At 44.5% G+C, this 15,534-nt stretch overlaps 1 protein-coding gene across 6 annotated transcripts in view; it reads right to left on the bottom strand.

Annotated features, from left to right (window-relative positions):
• Positions 1 to 13,271: 13,271 nt before the first annotated feature.
• ZNF423 (zinc finger protein 423) overlaps positions 13,272 to 15,534 on the bottom strand; it is a 237,194-nt gene continuing 234,931 nt past the window's right edge. For all 6 annotated transcript variants that reach the window (XM_072873546.1, XM_072873547.1, XM_072873548.1 and 3 more), the window contains one exon: positions 13,272 to 13,900. In XM_072873546.1, coding sequence (XP_072729647.1) covers positions 13,871 to 13,900 — 30 coding nt within the window. In that variant the 3' untranslated portion in view covers positions 13,272 to 13,870. The remainder of the gene's footprint in view (positions 13,901 to 15,534) is intronic.

Here is a 15,534-nt window from a genome sequence, read left to right as displayed (position 1 = left end):
CAGACAAGATGTGGGGGGGGGAACATGCCACCCTTTCTTCCTGCAAATAAACTGCGGGGTTTTTTATTTAAGAGAAAGCTACCATTATTAAAAAAAAAAAAAGGCAAAAAGATGAAAATAATCCAGCTCCTTTTCATTTGGGAGACAAAAGCCTTTCAGTGCTGCGTCCATGCGCTCTGACTACTGTTTTGACACTGTGTCAAGATGCTCCCGCTCTGCTCCAGGTCTCAGATCACAGTTGGAGTGTCTTGATACAGTGTTGAATCTGTAGTGTCAGCAAGTCTCCGAGCAGAGTCAAAGAGCCTCAATGTAGCCTCAAAGCAGGTAGAGTCAGAGAGACCTTTCCCCTAAACTGAAGTAGGCAGAAGGTGCTCCATTTTTTTTAGTTTTAATTGTTTGTTTTAACACATTTCGACCCAGCTGCACCAGGCTCATGCTTCTAATTACTAATCTTTCTTGCACTAAGTTATCAGAGCTAGCTCCCTCCCAACCCCGAAGACCTGTTAAAAAGCAGCATGGAATAATGTTAATATTTTCTTGAAAGAGCAAGCCTAGGCACAAGGACTGAGGACCTGTGCTTTCTCAGAGCAGCTGGCACTGTAGCGAAGATTTGTTAACAGGGCCAGACCCTGCTTTGGTGGCACCCTGTTCTGCTGTGTGGTAGCACTGCTGTGCTACCATGGGAAGAGTGCAGGGAGCCTGCACCCTGGGACCCTGCTTTAGCTGCTGATGCACTATGCTGTGGGAGACCGAAATGGAAAGAAACATGATGTCCTCTATCATAGCCACTGCCTATATCTGCAGTCCAAAGCCCTGGCTTCCCTGACATCGATAGGAGCCTTCTCAGCAAGTTCACTGGGGGCACAATTTTTCTTACCCAAAGCAGAGCAGATTGACACAACTGCTCTTTTCAGCAAGATGGTGCCACGTGCAATCAGTGCAACATAACTGGCGTGGCAGAACTGTGTGATAGCAGTCTGCACAAGCTGCTGCACAGCGATCGGAGCGAGGACAGTGACACATTCGGACAGGGTGCTGTCCTAAGAAACAAGGATGGCAGTCTTGACAAAGTGAAGGACATTGGCTTCATAAAGAGGAGGGGGATATGGTTTGAAAGCTTTGTTAATGACTGTGGGAAAAAAAAAAAACAGGAGACAGGTTTAACACCTGAAAGTTTGTCCTTTTTACATTTTTTTATTATTACTTTACTTAGAGAAGTAATGTTGGTTCTTCCTTGTAAACTCTGCCTCATATCTTTAGATAATCACTAATGCAACAGCATGACTTGAAAAGCTGAACGCCACACTAAGGCACCCCTCAGATGGTATCAAATGAAGGGATATTCGAAATAAATGTGGGTAGAGACCAAATTAAACATATTATAAACATGGGTAGAAAAGGGGATTGGCAAGAGGAAAACTGTAACATCAGTAAGGACCAAAGGGCAGGACATGGTGCTAGCTTCTAGCACTGTTTTGTTAAAAAATAATTATTAAAATAAAACTGTTTTAAAGACTGAATATGCAAACTATTCCTGGGCTTCCTCCTAGAAAAGATAGCAAAGGTGCACAGATCCCATGATTTCAAGCATTGCTGCCAGAATAGACCCATCTGGGAGGACCAAGCCACATCTAAGGCAACAGTCTCTGAAGCGTTGAATGCCACACACTGTACCAGGCATCACATTTTGGGAGGAGATGGATGTCAGTCCCGAAGAAAGCATTTGAGAAGGAATGAAAAAAGATCAGGGTTTAGAAAGAAAGTAACTAGACTTAAGAGGCTGGATTAGAAAATGTAAATAGGTCAAAGCCAATTTTGCTGTAGCTTTACATCTGAATCTGTAATCCAGTCAATTTTGTGTGCTAACACAGGGGGGTGTATAGATCAATGTATATAATTTAGATTAAATGACCACTGCAGAATGAGAGGCATGCATTCTTCTCACAGTTGAGCCAAATTTATCCCTGATATAAATGCAGTGATTTCACTGGACTTTTAGCAGAGATACATTTGCTCATTTATATGGTCAATACCTTCTCAGTAACGTGTTGCTTATGCAGATGCAATGTGTACCCACCCACACACAAAGGTGTTTTTAATTTCTCATTAGTTTCTTCTTCCTTGTGATTATTGTGCTGTTATTTATGTAAAATATTATTAAAGTATAGTTAAAACTAGTTATACAACAAAGCAATAAATGCTCAACATCATAGCTAATAAGAAAAGTTTGAAGTCATGTGTTTCAAATTCTATTTTTAAAAGCAGTGTAAGAAAATGGCAGTAGAGACTTCAAGTCAGCAGGAAATACAGCAAAATGAGAAGTGGGAACAGGGACTTACCTCCCCACAGAAAGCTGAGGCTCAGCCAGTGTTTGCTATGTGTTTTGAGATCCTTGGAGTAAGATATTATTTAAGGTGCAAAATATTTATATTTAAAACAAAAAAAACTCACTGACTATTGTGGTGACTTTCTTGCAGGCACTTTCACAGCAAGCAGAAGATGGAGGTTTCCTCCTCCTCTGCCCAGTCTAGCCCTGCGGGGCCATCACACCCTTGCCAGCTGCAGAGGAGCTCTCTGACCTGTTGTGACCATTTGCTTTCACCCGCCGCAAAGAGCAGGTCTGCCCAGCGCTCTCCCAGCTACCTCTGGAGGTAAAAGAGAAATTAAAGATTGTATCATGTAGGCACAAATTAAAATCTTTACTAGTAGAAACCTGGTAGAAGGTCTCAGAAGAGAATGAATTATGTATTTGAACACTTAAGGTTTCCTTGCCTTTATTACAGCATGGAGTCTGAACTCTGCTTTCTTCCCTGCACTTTATTACATGGTTAGAAGTCCCACAGTAGGAAACTTGCAGTTTGAATTTTGAAGCACCTATAGTGTCATACTTTTTATTTTAATATTTGTCACCAACAGTGCTGACAGATAAAAAGTGCTGGCTCCCCACAGCATGATATGCGGGATTTTCAATAGAGCTACACAATTGCTTTTGCTAAGTGCTTGCGGGGCTCACAGTGCCAAATCCCGCAAATTGCTGCATTCAGACCACTTTGCAGTGCTGTACCAAGGCAAGTGGTATTAAAAAAAGTTAGTTACCTGCAGAATGGACATATGCCTAAATGGCTGATTTCTTTTTAAAGTCCTACGCAATTGTCTGAAGACATTCCTGCAACTCAATTCAATAATTGTAGCACTTAAGAGATGGTCTTTTTGTGTCACTTACAATTTATTCTCTGTGTCGCACACAGTTTTAGAAAAAAAAACCTTTTCCAGATCCAAAGTTCGCTGGCCAAGGAAGTCCCAGAAGCAATGTCACCAATCATGGTGACATTCTATTTATGGATTACTACTTCCTTTTCTTCTCCTTTATTGTCTTTAATTTGTTTTTATCCTTAATTTATAGGAATATCGTTGTTCATATCCCAGCCTCAGATCAGTATTATGGTGTAAATGATTTCATGTGCACAGCAATGCTAAGTGTGTAATAGTTACACCTGAGGTATCAGGGGAGATTTTTGTATCTCCTGTCTTATTCACAGGTCAATTAAAAAGCTGATTAAACCCAAAAAGTCTATGATGATAATTGTTGGAAATAGACTGGGATGATAATTGGTTTAAATGATTGCTAAAGGAGTCATTGGGATGCATGTCTCTCAAGGAGCCTGAATGGCACTTTAAGAGCTAGATTCATCCTGGGTGTTGGTTGTTGACTTTAACGGTATTACTCCAAAATCTGATTTGGATCAACTTACAAAATATTGCAGACAAGACAAATCATTTTTAAAGGATGTCTCTCCTGAGCTTTGGTGTCTCTCTTGAACTACCCTATTCAATGTCAACTCCTCCACTACAAATTTTGCCTGTACAGCTTGAAGTAGCTCTATAAGGTGGGAATTCACTGAAGGTTTTATATTTTTATACATTTTTTTTCTAGCTTAGCAGGAAAAAAATTCTATATAATAACTAGAAAATGTAGGCCGAGACCATCCTCTGCACAGGAAATTTCACTCAGAGGGTTGGACACCCAGCGAGGTCCTATTCACAGACGTCTCTTTGTATTTTTCTGCCTGGAACCAAAGAAGGGGATTCATGCCAAAACCCTGCAGGATATGGAAATCTATCGGCTGTTCTGTGCTTCTGCATGTCTTTCAAAGTGGCTTCTGATTTGGGGAGCCCTAAATTAAGATCCATGGGCTTGGGGCTTTTAGGTTTTTGGTGTTTTTTTTTTTTTTTTTTTTAATAAGGACTCAAAACCTGCAGCTTCAATTCAAATAGGAGTCAGAAACATTCAGTACCTTTGAAAAACCCCTGACATTTCATTCCTCATACTGAGGACCCAGAACAGCAAAAATTTAGACCAAAATTATTTCTCCAGGCTAGTCAGTATTAGAGAATAGTGCAGAAGTCAGAAAACCCTTGCTGCTGGTTCTCAGTCCTCATGCACTGCCTAGGCTTGGAAAGGCTATAAGGTTATAAATCTTTCAGTGAAAACAATTCCTGCTTCATGCCATCAACATTGCCTAAAGACATCTGCATAGGGCATCTGTAGAGGAGGCTCCCATTACTAGACCTATGCTGAAGAATAATGAGAAACTTGCATCCGGTTTGAAAGACATTAATGAGTCTCTCTTGGATACAAAATATTTGTTCAACACCCTTATGGGCAAAGTAACATACAGCTGAACTCGGGAGCTCTGGCCGAGTAGGATGCACTGATAGGTCTCAGAAAAGGAACAACACACAGCTCCACAAAGAAAGAGTTGGTTTTTCAGGCCCAATTTGCAGTTCTAGTGCTTACATGTGTCCGTATTGCTTTGAATATGTATTTTCCAGCACCTACTTCTTCTCCATTTGTTCCAGTGGGGTTTCACATGCCATGGGGGTATTCTGGGTTCCTCACTTGTTCTTCTCTCATTTTGTGTTTCTATTCTCAATAACATTTTTTGACACAAAAAAACCCCCCACCACCAACCCACAACATTTTTCAGCACCTTCAATGAACTGTAGACATATTGACTGTGTTTTCCTCTCCCCTCCCTCCAGATTTCTCTCTCACACACAAATATATTTCAGGGTTCGGGGGTTGTTTTGTTGTTTTTTTTCCTCTCCCTGAGGTTGGTGCATCATTGAGCTAATGATGCACAGTCAAGTTATCCAGTATCATTAGATTACCTAAGGCTCTGATCCTAGTGTGTATTACATATGTGAACATTTAACTCCTTGAAGTCAAGGGAAATGGTTGCATAAATATTTGCAGTGCAACATGAAAGAAGATGCACTTTTCTGGCAATTCCCAGAAAGCGAAGAAGGTTGGTGTATTCTTTGATGTAATGTATCAATAACTGGAATTACTGTGCAAAATGAAGAATGGAGGGCAGGGATGACTCTGGACTTAATTTGCATTTTATGCTCTATTAGGGTGCTAAACCCCTCAGTAAGAGAAAGGGAGTTAGCATTCCTCTTTGCTAGTACAAACACATCTTATCTACCAGCAAAGGTTGCCTCCCCTCCCAATTGGGGTGCCAGGTATCTCAGCTTCCTCTTATGTCCTTTCATCAAATAATCAATTTGCAGCCTTAAAAAAATGTACAAATGCAGAACTTCCCATTCCTCTTGTGCCTCTGCCCACTGTCAGACAACCCCACACCAAAACCAGCAGATTTTTCTGCATCAGACTTACTCTTACCACACAGTCACCGCACGAGCACTGGCAAACTGTAAATCTGGTAGCCCATGCAGGTGCCACCGCTGGGGGTGTGGGGAAGCGTCAAGGGAGGAAAATGTAGGAAAAGCAAAAAGAGAGATCTGGAATTTGAAAACAATAATCCAACTAGCCAGGGAGCAGATGAGAAGTCTACATGGCAGAGGGCTATCGCCAAAACTGCAGGTTTATCTGGCAATAGGAACAGCTGGTACAAACCTACAACAGCCAGGAAATCACGTACATGGCTTCGCTCAGTGGAGAGCCTCCCTGGCACTGCTTTGCACCGGCCCTGTGTTTGCACCCGCACACACCCTTGTCTTCAATGCTGAAACCAGAGTGAAAGGCGGGGTTTTATTTAAACACAATTGCTCTTGGCACCATCACAGAAAATATCAGGCCAGTTAGGGAGAGAGAGGCAAAACTAATTAAGCTCATGCGCTGCATCCACTGGCCCTGGCACAGTCAGGCGTTGCCCACCTTCTCCTTTCAGTCTGTCCACTTCTTTTTCCACTGTCTGTACACCAGACCTCATTCTGCTTTCAGTAGAGGCCTCGTCTTCCAGGTTTGAGTGTTTTAGCATTGAGGATATACACTGTAATATAACATATTGCACATTTATTAGGAATTATGCAACACTTGATCAAGTCTTAAGCCACAAGAGCACTCATGAAGAAAAATGTTTCTGGGTCCTACTTTGGGTGAAACTCTGTTGTTCCCCATTAGCAACCCAAATTGTTTCTGCTACATGAGGCTAATGGAAGCTCTTCACCATTTCTTTAGCACCATTACAAAAGCATTAGCTGAGCTCATTTGCACACTTCCTTAACCCTCCCTCTCTGGCAGGCTTGCACTGAAATACTCTGTAAATAAACCAGAAAATGTACAGTAGAAGCTGTATCTTTTGCAAATGGCATGTATATTTTATAGCTTTCATGCATAGAAGCCAATTTCTTGAGGAATAGTGCCTATAAATTGCAACTGGAAGAAGATGATACACTTATTTATTGCATTGCTTTCAACCAGGAAAAAAGATGTTATTTTTCTCTCCCTCCCCTTTAAATTAAAGACTGGGTAAAGAAGAGCCCAGCACCTCAGGGACACGGCTTTGGCACGTGCAGCTTGGAGGGCTCATTTGCTCGCTCGTTTGTTGTGAAGGAAGGATCATGCTGGGGGCGAGGTACCTCTTCTAGTCACGTAAAACTGAAGACATAGGTAAATATATTTTTTCTAAGTTCAAAGCAAGATTTTATTTGGTACTAAAAGATTTGGGGGCTAAAGATTTTTTAAAAAGGCTATGCCTCTTTTAGTAGAAATTCTCACACACAGAAGAGTCCCGCAATGCACTATCTCTCTAGTCCCTGCTTCCCGAGGATACCGTCTGTGCTGTACGGAGCTTTAAACACCAACATGCATTTGGGAACGTGAGGAGAAGCAAAATCCAGAAAACCTAGTCTGTACATTCTCCCACAATTCAGTAAATACTCTACATTGCCTCTTCAACCTGCTGGAGCAGGGTGACACCACTGTGCTATAAATACAGACAAAGTAGTAAAAACCAGGTATGGGTAAAACAGTGAAAATACTTTCGTGACATTTCTTTACCTGGGGGCTTTGACGTCCCTAAAGCCCTCAGAACCAGGCTTGAAGCGTGATGCTTCTCACAGGGCAGCTTGTGAAATCCCCGCAGAAACGGGGTGGGCAAAAATGCCAGCAGGCAAGGCTGCCTCGGGGCTGAGTAGTGGTGGCCGAGACCCCCGCCCGGCTCCCCGCTGCGGCTCCTGCCTCTGCCCTGGCTGCCGGCCCACCCTGCGGGTCGGCTCAGTCCTCTCATCCAGTAGAAAACTAGCCAGCTTCAGAAAACAAAAAAAAAAGTTTTCATTTAAAAAAAAAGCCCCAAAGAGACTCAGCAGCACATCAGCCTCCCCACTGTGAGAGGAGGCCGAGGCAGACGGCACCACAGGAAGGATGGGGTGACCCGGCAGCCCACGGGGAGGCCGAGGAGCCCCCGCCACGGCTCAGCTGGGGGACGGCGGGTGCCCACCGCCCTGCGCAGCGCAGGAAGGAGAGTGTCTCAGCAGAGCTCAGCCATTTCTGCTCGTGGCCACAGCCCAGCGTTCCCCCAGCCCTCCCCAGCCCGCTGAGGCAGCGCAACCCGGCACGTAGGCCTGGGTCCTCTCTTTGCTCCACCGATGTGCCGGCCGAGGCACAGCCAGGCCCCGGTGCTGGCTGCGACCGTTGCGGCAGCACGCCCAGGCACGTAGCCCCGCTCGCAGGCCAGGAGGCCCCCGTCCCCCCTCCGTCCTCCCCGCTGGCAGGAGGCTGCGGGGCTGCAGGCGGCACAGGCCGGGTCAGCGGCGCTGCGTGGCGGAGCGGCCGCCTGCCGCGGGGACACAGATGGCCGGGGATGGCAGAAGGCAGGGGACAGCCGCAGAGAGCAGCGGGGCAGCGCGCCGCCAGCTCGGAGAGAAGCAGCCAGCGGGACAGGCAGAGCCGATGGAGGTGCAGGGCCGTTCCCTGCCAGCACCCCCAGCCCAAATGAGGGGCCAGGCCCCGGTGCAAGGTGCTGCACCAGCATAAGGCTGGCCCGGGCCCCCCTCCTCCCTGGCACCCCAGGACATAGGGGGAATGCTTCACTTTTTCCCTCAGAAAAGGACAGTCTCACGTGGTTAAATTGCAGCTCGTTATTAGGGCAGCGAAGACCCTACTTTGCTAGCAGTCTTGTAGGTGATGCAGTAATTAGCTTGTCTTTCTCTTGGGGTGCTCGATGTTTCTCCTTTGGACAGCTCCTGTAGATGGGCAGTCTCCCTCCGTCACCTAATCTGGTAAGCCTCGGGAAAGTTAACAATAATTCACAGATAAATAGATCAAAAGGCACGCCCTGGCTGCCATTTGCAGGAGGCGGATCTTAAAGTTGTGAGGATGACAGCAATTTCATGAAGACAGGTAAAACTAAGAACAATTTCACAAGAGGCAAAAGTGGGGAGAAAAGAAAAAAGGCAAAGTGGTGAAGAACAAGTCACAGTCCCATCAGCTCCAAAGCCCAGTAGCTGCTACAGCTCCTGCCACCTGGGTGTCTGTGGTCATACGTGTGTTGAGCTCACATGCTGTCGCCCATGACAGCACTTGCAGGCGTTGTTCTTATCCTGGCTAACTACTGCCAGCGTACCGCAGGGATACGGTATCCCCAGACCTCTGCATCTCTGTCAAACGTAGCTAAAGCTGGTCAGCTGTTCTGAGGTGGAGGAGAGCGGATTGCAGAAACCTCACTGCTTTAGTGTGTGGGCCAAAACGTGGAGACAGATTATGCAGACCAGGGGAAAAGCCTTCACTGCCTGTACCAGAGAGTGATTTACACATGTTAGAAGCCAGACAAACACACCAAAACCAGTCTGCTCTTAGACATTGGTAGGAGAAAGTGAGATGTGCATTTGGGACATGGGATGTGCGGATTCACTGCAATGGAAAGGGCCACCAGAGGGTGGATTTTCCATTAACTCCTCTGGAGGGCAGGAAGGTTGTGGAGGGACATCCCCGTCGCCCCCCTGACCCATCTGATTTTTCTCTTTCATATTCCCTCTGAGCTGCTGCTCAGTGGGGTGACCTTCCCCAGCCCACTTCAAAGATGCTCTGGCACAAATTGACCCGTCACTCACTCCCTCAAATGGTCCCCAAACTTCTTTTCTCTCCCTTTCTTTTGGAGGCAATGGGCTAAGCGCTTGCTTTTTCCAAAACTCTAAGGCACCTGACCGAAGGTGGTGACCCCTTGCTGAAGGTGATAGATCAGACAAGTATCTACAGAAGCATTGAATAAAACAATGTGTAAAGCTGACTACATAAGACAATATATCACCTGTAGGTACTGCTATTTCTTGGCTAAATATTTCAATGCTTTTTGGATGTGTGGGTATGTAGTGAAGCTAAATGCAAAGATCATTCAATGCATAAGGGCTAATAGACTGGACTGCTACAAATACAAGTCCTTTGTTAATCCATTGTTAATATGAATTTATATTTCAGTATTTGCCTAAACTTGAAGATATTAAATTGTCTATACAACATTTGTTTACACATTTAAAACTTTTTTCATGGTTTCCAGCACTGTACTGGCCCTAACGCCACTCAGATCATAAAGTGACTTTTTGCCTAGAGCCCATCCTCAGGAAGAATTTCATCAATTCTGGTTTGCACTTACCTGTGAGTCATCCGCGTCGCCCATGCCTAGAGCAGCCTGTGCCAGCCCGTGTCTGCAACACCACCGCACAGGAGCTGTGAGTTACACAGACAGGCAGGGAAATATTATGGGGATTACTGAAAGGTTCTCCATCCCATTTGCAGTGTGTTGTAGCTGTTGAAATATAGGTGCCTTTGGAGCCAACATTTCTGACTGTTTTCCAAATGCCTTCTGTAGCACTTCTTGGGCACTAAGAAAAAGGGGGTGAAACCACAAACATGTACCAGAAGCTGTGATATTATCTTTCTCCACCTGCAGTTAGGCTCTGTTTTCCCCAGGAGCTTTTAACGGATACAGGAACTATATACTACGCTGGCAAAGCACTCCCTGGTGTGATTGCAGCTATGCCAGCAAAGCTGTGTTTTGTACCAGCGCAGGGCTGCTCTGCCCCTGCTCCCAAGTGGGACAAGCGGCACAGAAAAAACAGTCGCACAGGAAACACCAAAGGCCCCACGTTGTGCTGCAGAGCTCTGCCACCCGGCACTCTGGCTGGTGCAGCCCTCCCTGGGGAGGCTCAGGCCCTGGAAAAAAGGGTCAGACAACGGCACTGCACCCTGGCATAGGCTAAGGACCAACTCTGGGATCTGCAGGCATCCAGTGCGTCACAGATGCAGCTCCGTGGCAGGAGCAGAAGCGTGGATGGCTCTCCCTCTGCTTCCTTGCAGTAGCTTTCACACCCACACCCAAACTGGATTTCTTTGGCCGCTAAGAAAGCAGATGTCAAGACAGCACCATCCCTTGCCATGGTGTGTGCTGTGAATATAACAATGACTGTTCATATGGGCCTGGTTATACCAAAAATACCACAAGCAACCCAGCAGATTCATGGCAAGTGTCCTTGCACTTTTGTACATACTGCCTTAGAAAAGAAAATTTTAAAAAAGCGGCATTTGTCCATTAGTGTTCAAATATTACCCAAGTACTGTAAGATACTGGAGCACTTGCAGAAGAGGACCACAGCTCCATTTTTTCCCAGCCCTGGGGGCACAGTCCAGCCCCTCTCTCCGGCCTGACTTGTGCTACTTATGAATGAAGCTCGTATACCAAAGGGATGAAGAAGATGGAGCAGGACCACAGCCCTCACTCTCGCACTTTGGGGTCCCCTACCTTTTAAAGGTAGGGTGGAAAACCAAACTATTCCTTTCCTCCACCTCTGCCCATGGTCTGGTCAGGGTTCAAGGCAGATGCAACATGCAGCTTAGACGCCAGCCTGCTTGGCACTGCCAGGCTGAGCATGGACCCCAGCACCCTGGCTCCATGCCTAGGTTTCCAGTACAGGTGGGGAAAATTATGCAACTCAGAATAGGATCCCCACATGGGGAGTTCCCCATCTCAGCACAGTGAATATACACCTAGTTTTAACTAGTCAGCAGGGAGATGCTGAGACAAAGGCATGTGCTTCAGTACAGCAGTACTAAAGCAGCTCTCAGAGCGGCATGGAAACATCAGTTCACTCTTGGGATTCCTAACACAGAACCTTTTCCTGAAGATAGAAATCTACATCTTCCTTTTCATTTCCGACGGCCTGCCCAGAAGTGATCAAGCATCATTCCAAACCCAGTGTGGGGCAAAGAGCCTCCCTTTTCAGTATCTCTGTTGTGAGAACCTGCTGCCTTGCTTTTAGCACGGAGGAGATGGCACAGGAGCCGTTACCAGAGCAGCTGATGTATGTTCCCAGCTAGCTTTTTGTGCAAGGGCATGTCTATGAGCCTGTACTGCAAGACACTTTCCCATTTCCCATCTTAAAATGTTGCCTGTGAGTTAGGAGTATGCATACATTACGAATGAGAATAATCAATTGGTGATTTCAGTAGCTAATTTTTCAGCCCATAAACATCTGTGCCGTGGCTTATGGAGAAATAATCAGGTAGAAAGCTAACACTTTTTCTAGAAATGGATCCTTTCAGTACAATGATTTTGTTGTATAAACAGTGAGCTAAGAATTATCTAGATGAAAACAGATCTGTCCTCTTTGGAATTAAGAAAAGTAATTCCTAGTTTTGTTATATTAGGGTTCATAAATTTATCACAAATCAAAATTTTGAGCCTAAACGCTTTCTGACTGTCCATGCAATGCTATTTCAGCAGAATAACTGGCAGAGTAAAAAATGTATCTATCATTTGCCCCAAATGGGACATTACTTCATTTTTTTTGAGAAAGTTGAAACTTCTCTCAAGCTAGAACTTGCACCTGGTCTGTGCTTCCTGCTGTAGGGATGACCCTACCTCCGTTAGGCCCAGTAGCCTTCCCTTACATGCAGTATGTCCCGCTGTCTTGAAGGAGCTATGTGTGTGCAACATGACTATCAACATCAGCAGGAATCTAAATGTTGAAAATGTCATCTGCAGTGTCAACAAGCTGTGTCCTTGCACTTGTTAATAAACTCGCTATATAAACTAATTTGGGCATTGACTATGCGTCCTTGAAAACATTTTTCCTACAAAATATCACTTACATGCTGCAAGCCCAGGCACAGTACAATGACAACCAGTTGTGCTCTAGTTCAGTGCAGCGATTTTGAAAGGCTCTAACTGTGCATGTTCCTATGCCACAGTCTTGCAAAGCCTTGTACATCGTGGGAATGGGTAACCACATCATTTCAGCTGTCAGAACTGCTAAACATCTTTCATGATGATTATGATTCATTCAAGCAGGACGTACCATGAGAACTGCATCTCACTAATTTTCCAAAGGTGTCCATGGTCCTTAAAATGACTGTTTCTCTGACTGGAGATATAACTTACCTCATTACCACATGATATGTTTAAAAAGAAAAAAAAAAAGCCTGCTAATTAGCTCTGTTAGGCTGCATGATGGCAGTTTAAAGTGTCAGAAGTATGGCAGTTACATAGAGCTACAATACCTGTGAGCCTAGAAGTCCACGTGCTTGAAATATACAGTCTCCTACCAGGGTCCCCAAGGCCTGATCCAATATTTGCGCATTTGTATACAATCCAGGAAGCTGGGTTTTTTGTATTGAAACAAAGAAGCACAGAGATAGGGTCAAGGCAGCTATAGACCAGGTCCCCTCCATTCTCATTGAGTAAAAGTTAAGAGTATTATAAGCCCGCAACGCCTTTTCGTGCCCAGATTCACAGTAGATGTTCTTACCTCACCTCAACCTACCATGGGAGCCTGGGAGGTGCATCCAGAAGCAAGCACAATGCCAGACACAGGAACATGGCTTTCGCTTTCTCCCAATCTTCCTTCCTCCTGGAGCGCAGAACGCTCTCTGCTGCCAGGTGAGCCATCACTTCGTGATTTACACACATCAGCTGGCAGCGGTGATGCAGCGTATACTGACAGACAGACAACTGCTGACACTAAGCTCATGTATTCCCTTTATTGAACTGTACTAGTTATTGCAATCAGATTAAGTCACATTTATAAAGCAGACCATCCAGTTGCACTGAAACCGATTATATTCATTACATAGTTTTAATCACTGTCCGGTGAACTGGCAAATCCAATCAAAGCATTAGTCTTTAATTAAAAAATTCAAAAGAAATATTCAGACAATAGCCAAGCAATCACATCACAATGCACAGTTACCTAAAATTGCAATTAAAAAGCAGTTAACAAAAAAGAAAAAAATCACACCTAATCTTTAACTATCAATATAATACAAGAAGCAACAAAGGGCAACAGCATCAAAGCAGATTTATCTAACACTATAAATTCAGTCAGAAGCAGAAGCTCTAAAGTACACTAGCTGAAGCAGGACAATAAAAAATACTGAGCATGGAATACTTTTAATCTCTTCCATTAATATTCATTTCCAGCTGCTTATAATAGCAGCGCCTCATGGCCAAATCATTAGAGTTTTACATCTGGGTTGCAAATGACACTTTGATTGGATGTAATGTTCAAATGGTCCTCCCCACTGTGCCACCGTCAAGTCTTCTGCAGAGAGGTGTCCTGTAGTGCCAGTGGCTCACTGTGCGTGCTGGCTCAATGTGTGGTTCTGGAAAGACGAAAAAAGGAGACATGCATGAGGGGCAGAATAATAGAAAGCATGCCCATACCCTCCTACTCAGTACCGTTTATGCAGAGCTCAACATAAAAGCTTCTCAATTATTACAAAACAAAATGCAATAAAGAAAAAGTACTCATAAGTAACAGCTGCCAATATGACACATTTGCTTTGTTCTGACAGATCTGTTAATGCTGGCATGAACTTAGAAAAAAAATGCTACAAGCCAAGTACAGCCATGAGGGTTTCGTTTTTTGTTTTGTTTTTTTTTTTTTCTCCTTTCAATACATATAAAGAAAGTGGTAACACTTCACAGGCAAAAACTGCCTTTAGGGATTCCCTTAACTGTAACAATTAAAAAAAAAAAATCTGAATCGCGGGGGGAACCCTTGCCATATTTTACTCTTTTATTCTCACTAGTACCGGGTGCAAGTACTGGCAGCAAGAGACACCAGATTGTGACACACACTTCTCAGTCCAAGAAATACTTCGGCAATAACAGCTGAACTGCCAGTTCAGGCACCAGGGTAATATACCCAGCAGAAAAAAGGCTGGACATGTAACCCAGAAGTTAAATATCTTTAAAGAATAGACTTTGCTCTACGCATTTCTTTCAGCAGTTTAGAGTCTTCTTTGTTCCCTTTTTTCCTTTTGGTAGATTTGTAATAGCCTTATGTCATCCCAGTATCTCGCATCAGAGGATGCTGACCTGTCTTGCCATTTTGTGTGGGAGCCAATAAATCATGAAGCCAACCTTGGAAGTGTATTTTTAGAGCAGTACCTATTCACCTACATTTTGTGTGCTGACTGAAACCCAGTCCTACATATAAGCTCAGCTTTATTTGTGTGATTATTCAACTATTTGAGCAACTAGAGATGTGCTTCGTGGTGAGCTTTTCTTGAGCTGGGTCCCCAGCATCCCCAAATATAAAAAGTCATTTGCATTATTTCAAGCCTAGGCAATTTTACTAGTCTCCATCTGTCTAATAACAGAGCCAGACAAGTCCAGCAGCTTGAAGAATAAGTTTTTAAACACGAAATCAATTTTGAATGTAATTATTTATTTACAACGACGAAGCTTTAAAATAAAGTAAGATATTTTAACTTTTCATAAATCATCTGGTCCTTCTACACTATCCACAGTTATATCTCGATCAGGAAAAAGAATGGTCCTCTGCTTTATCCAAAGATGACATCTCCCTGATGAAAACCATCTGTGGAAATAGCTAACGGGCGGCCCGCTATGCGCGGGGCCAGGCAGGCAGGCAGCCGTGACCCCATTTGCAGGCAGGAGCATTTCTGGACTGTGCACTCCCAAAAAGTGACCACCAGGTGTCAGAAGTGCTGCTGAGTTCCTAAATCATGGCAAAAGTTATCTGTGATAACTGTGGCGGGCGGGCTGCGAGAAAACTCCGCACAAACGTGCCAGAAGGTTACAGAGGCGGCAGAAGCATCGTAGCTGCCGCACACCCGGGAGGAGCCCTTGTGAAATTAAATACAGTCGACTGACAAAATCGCAAAATAACTGGTCCTTGTTTAGCATCACACTAGTCCTCTGAACACACCCCAGTCTGTGACACTAAACGTTTCAGAATCAAAAACCAGAAGTACTGTGCAAAGACCTG

Source organism: Ciconia boyciana, chromosome 9 (assembly GCF_034638445.1).
Source record: "Ciconia boyciana chromosome 9, ASM3463844v1, whole genome shotgun sequence".
Taxonomy (NCBI): Eukaryota; Metazoa; Chordata; class Aves; order Ciconiiformes; family Ciconiidae; genus Ciconia; species Ciconia boyciana.
This window is presented reverse-complemented; position numbering and strand designations above follow the sequence as displayed.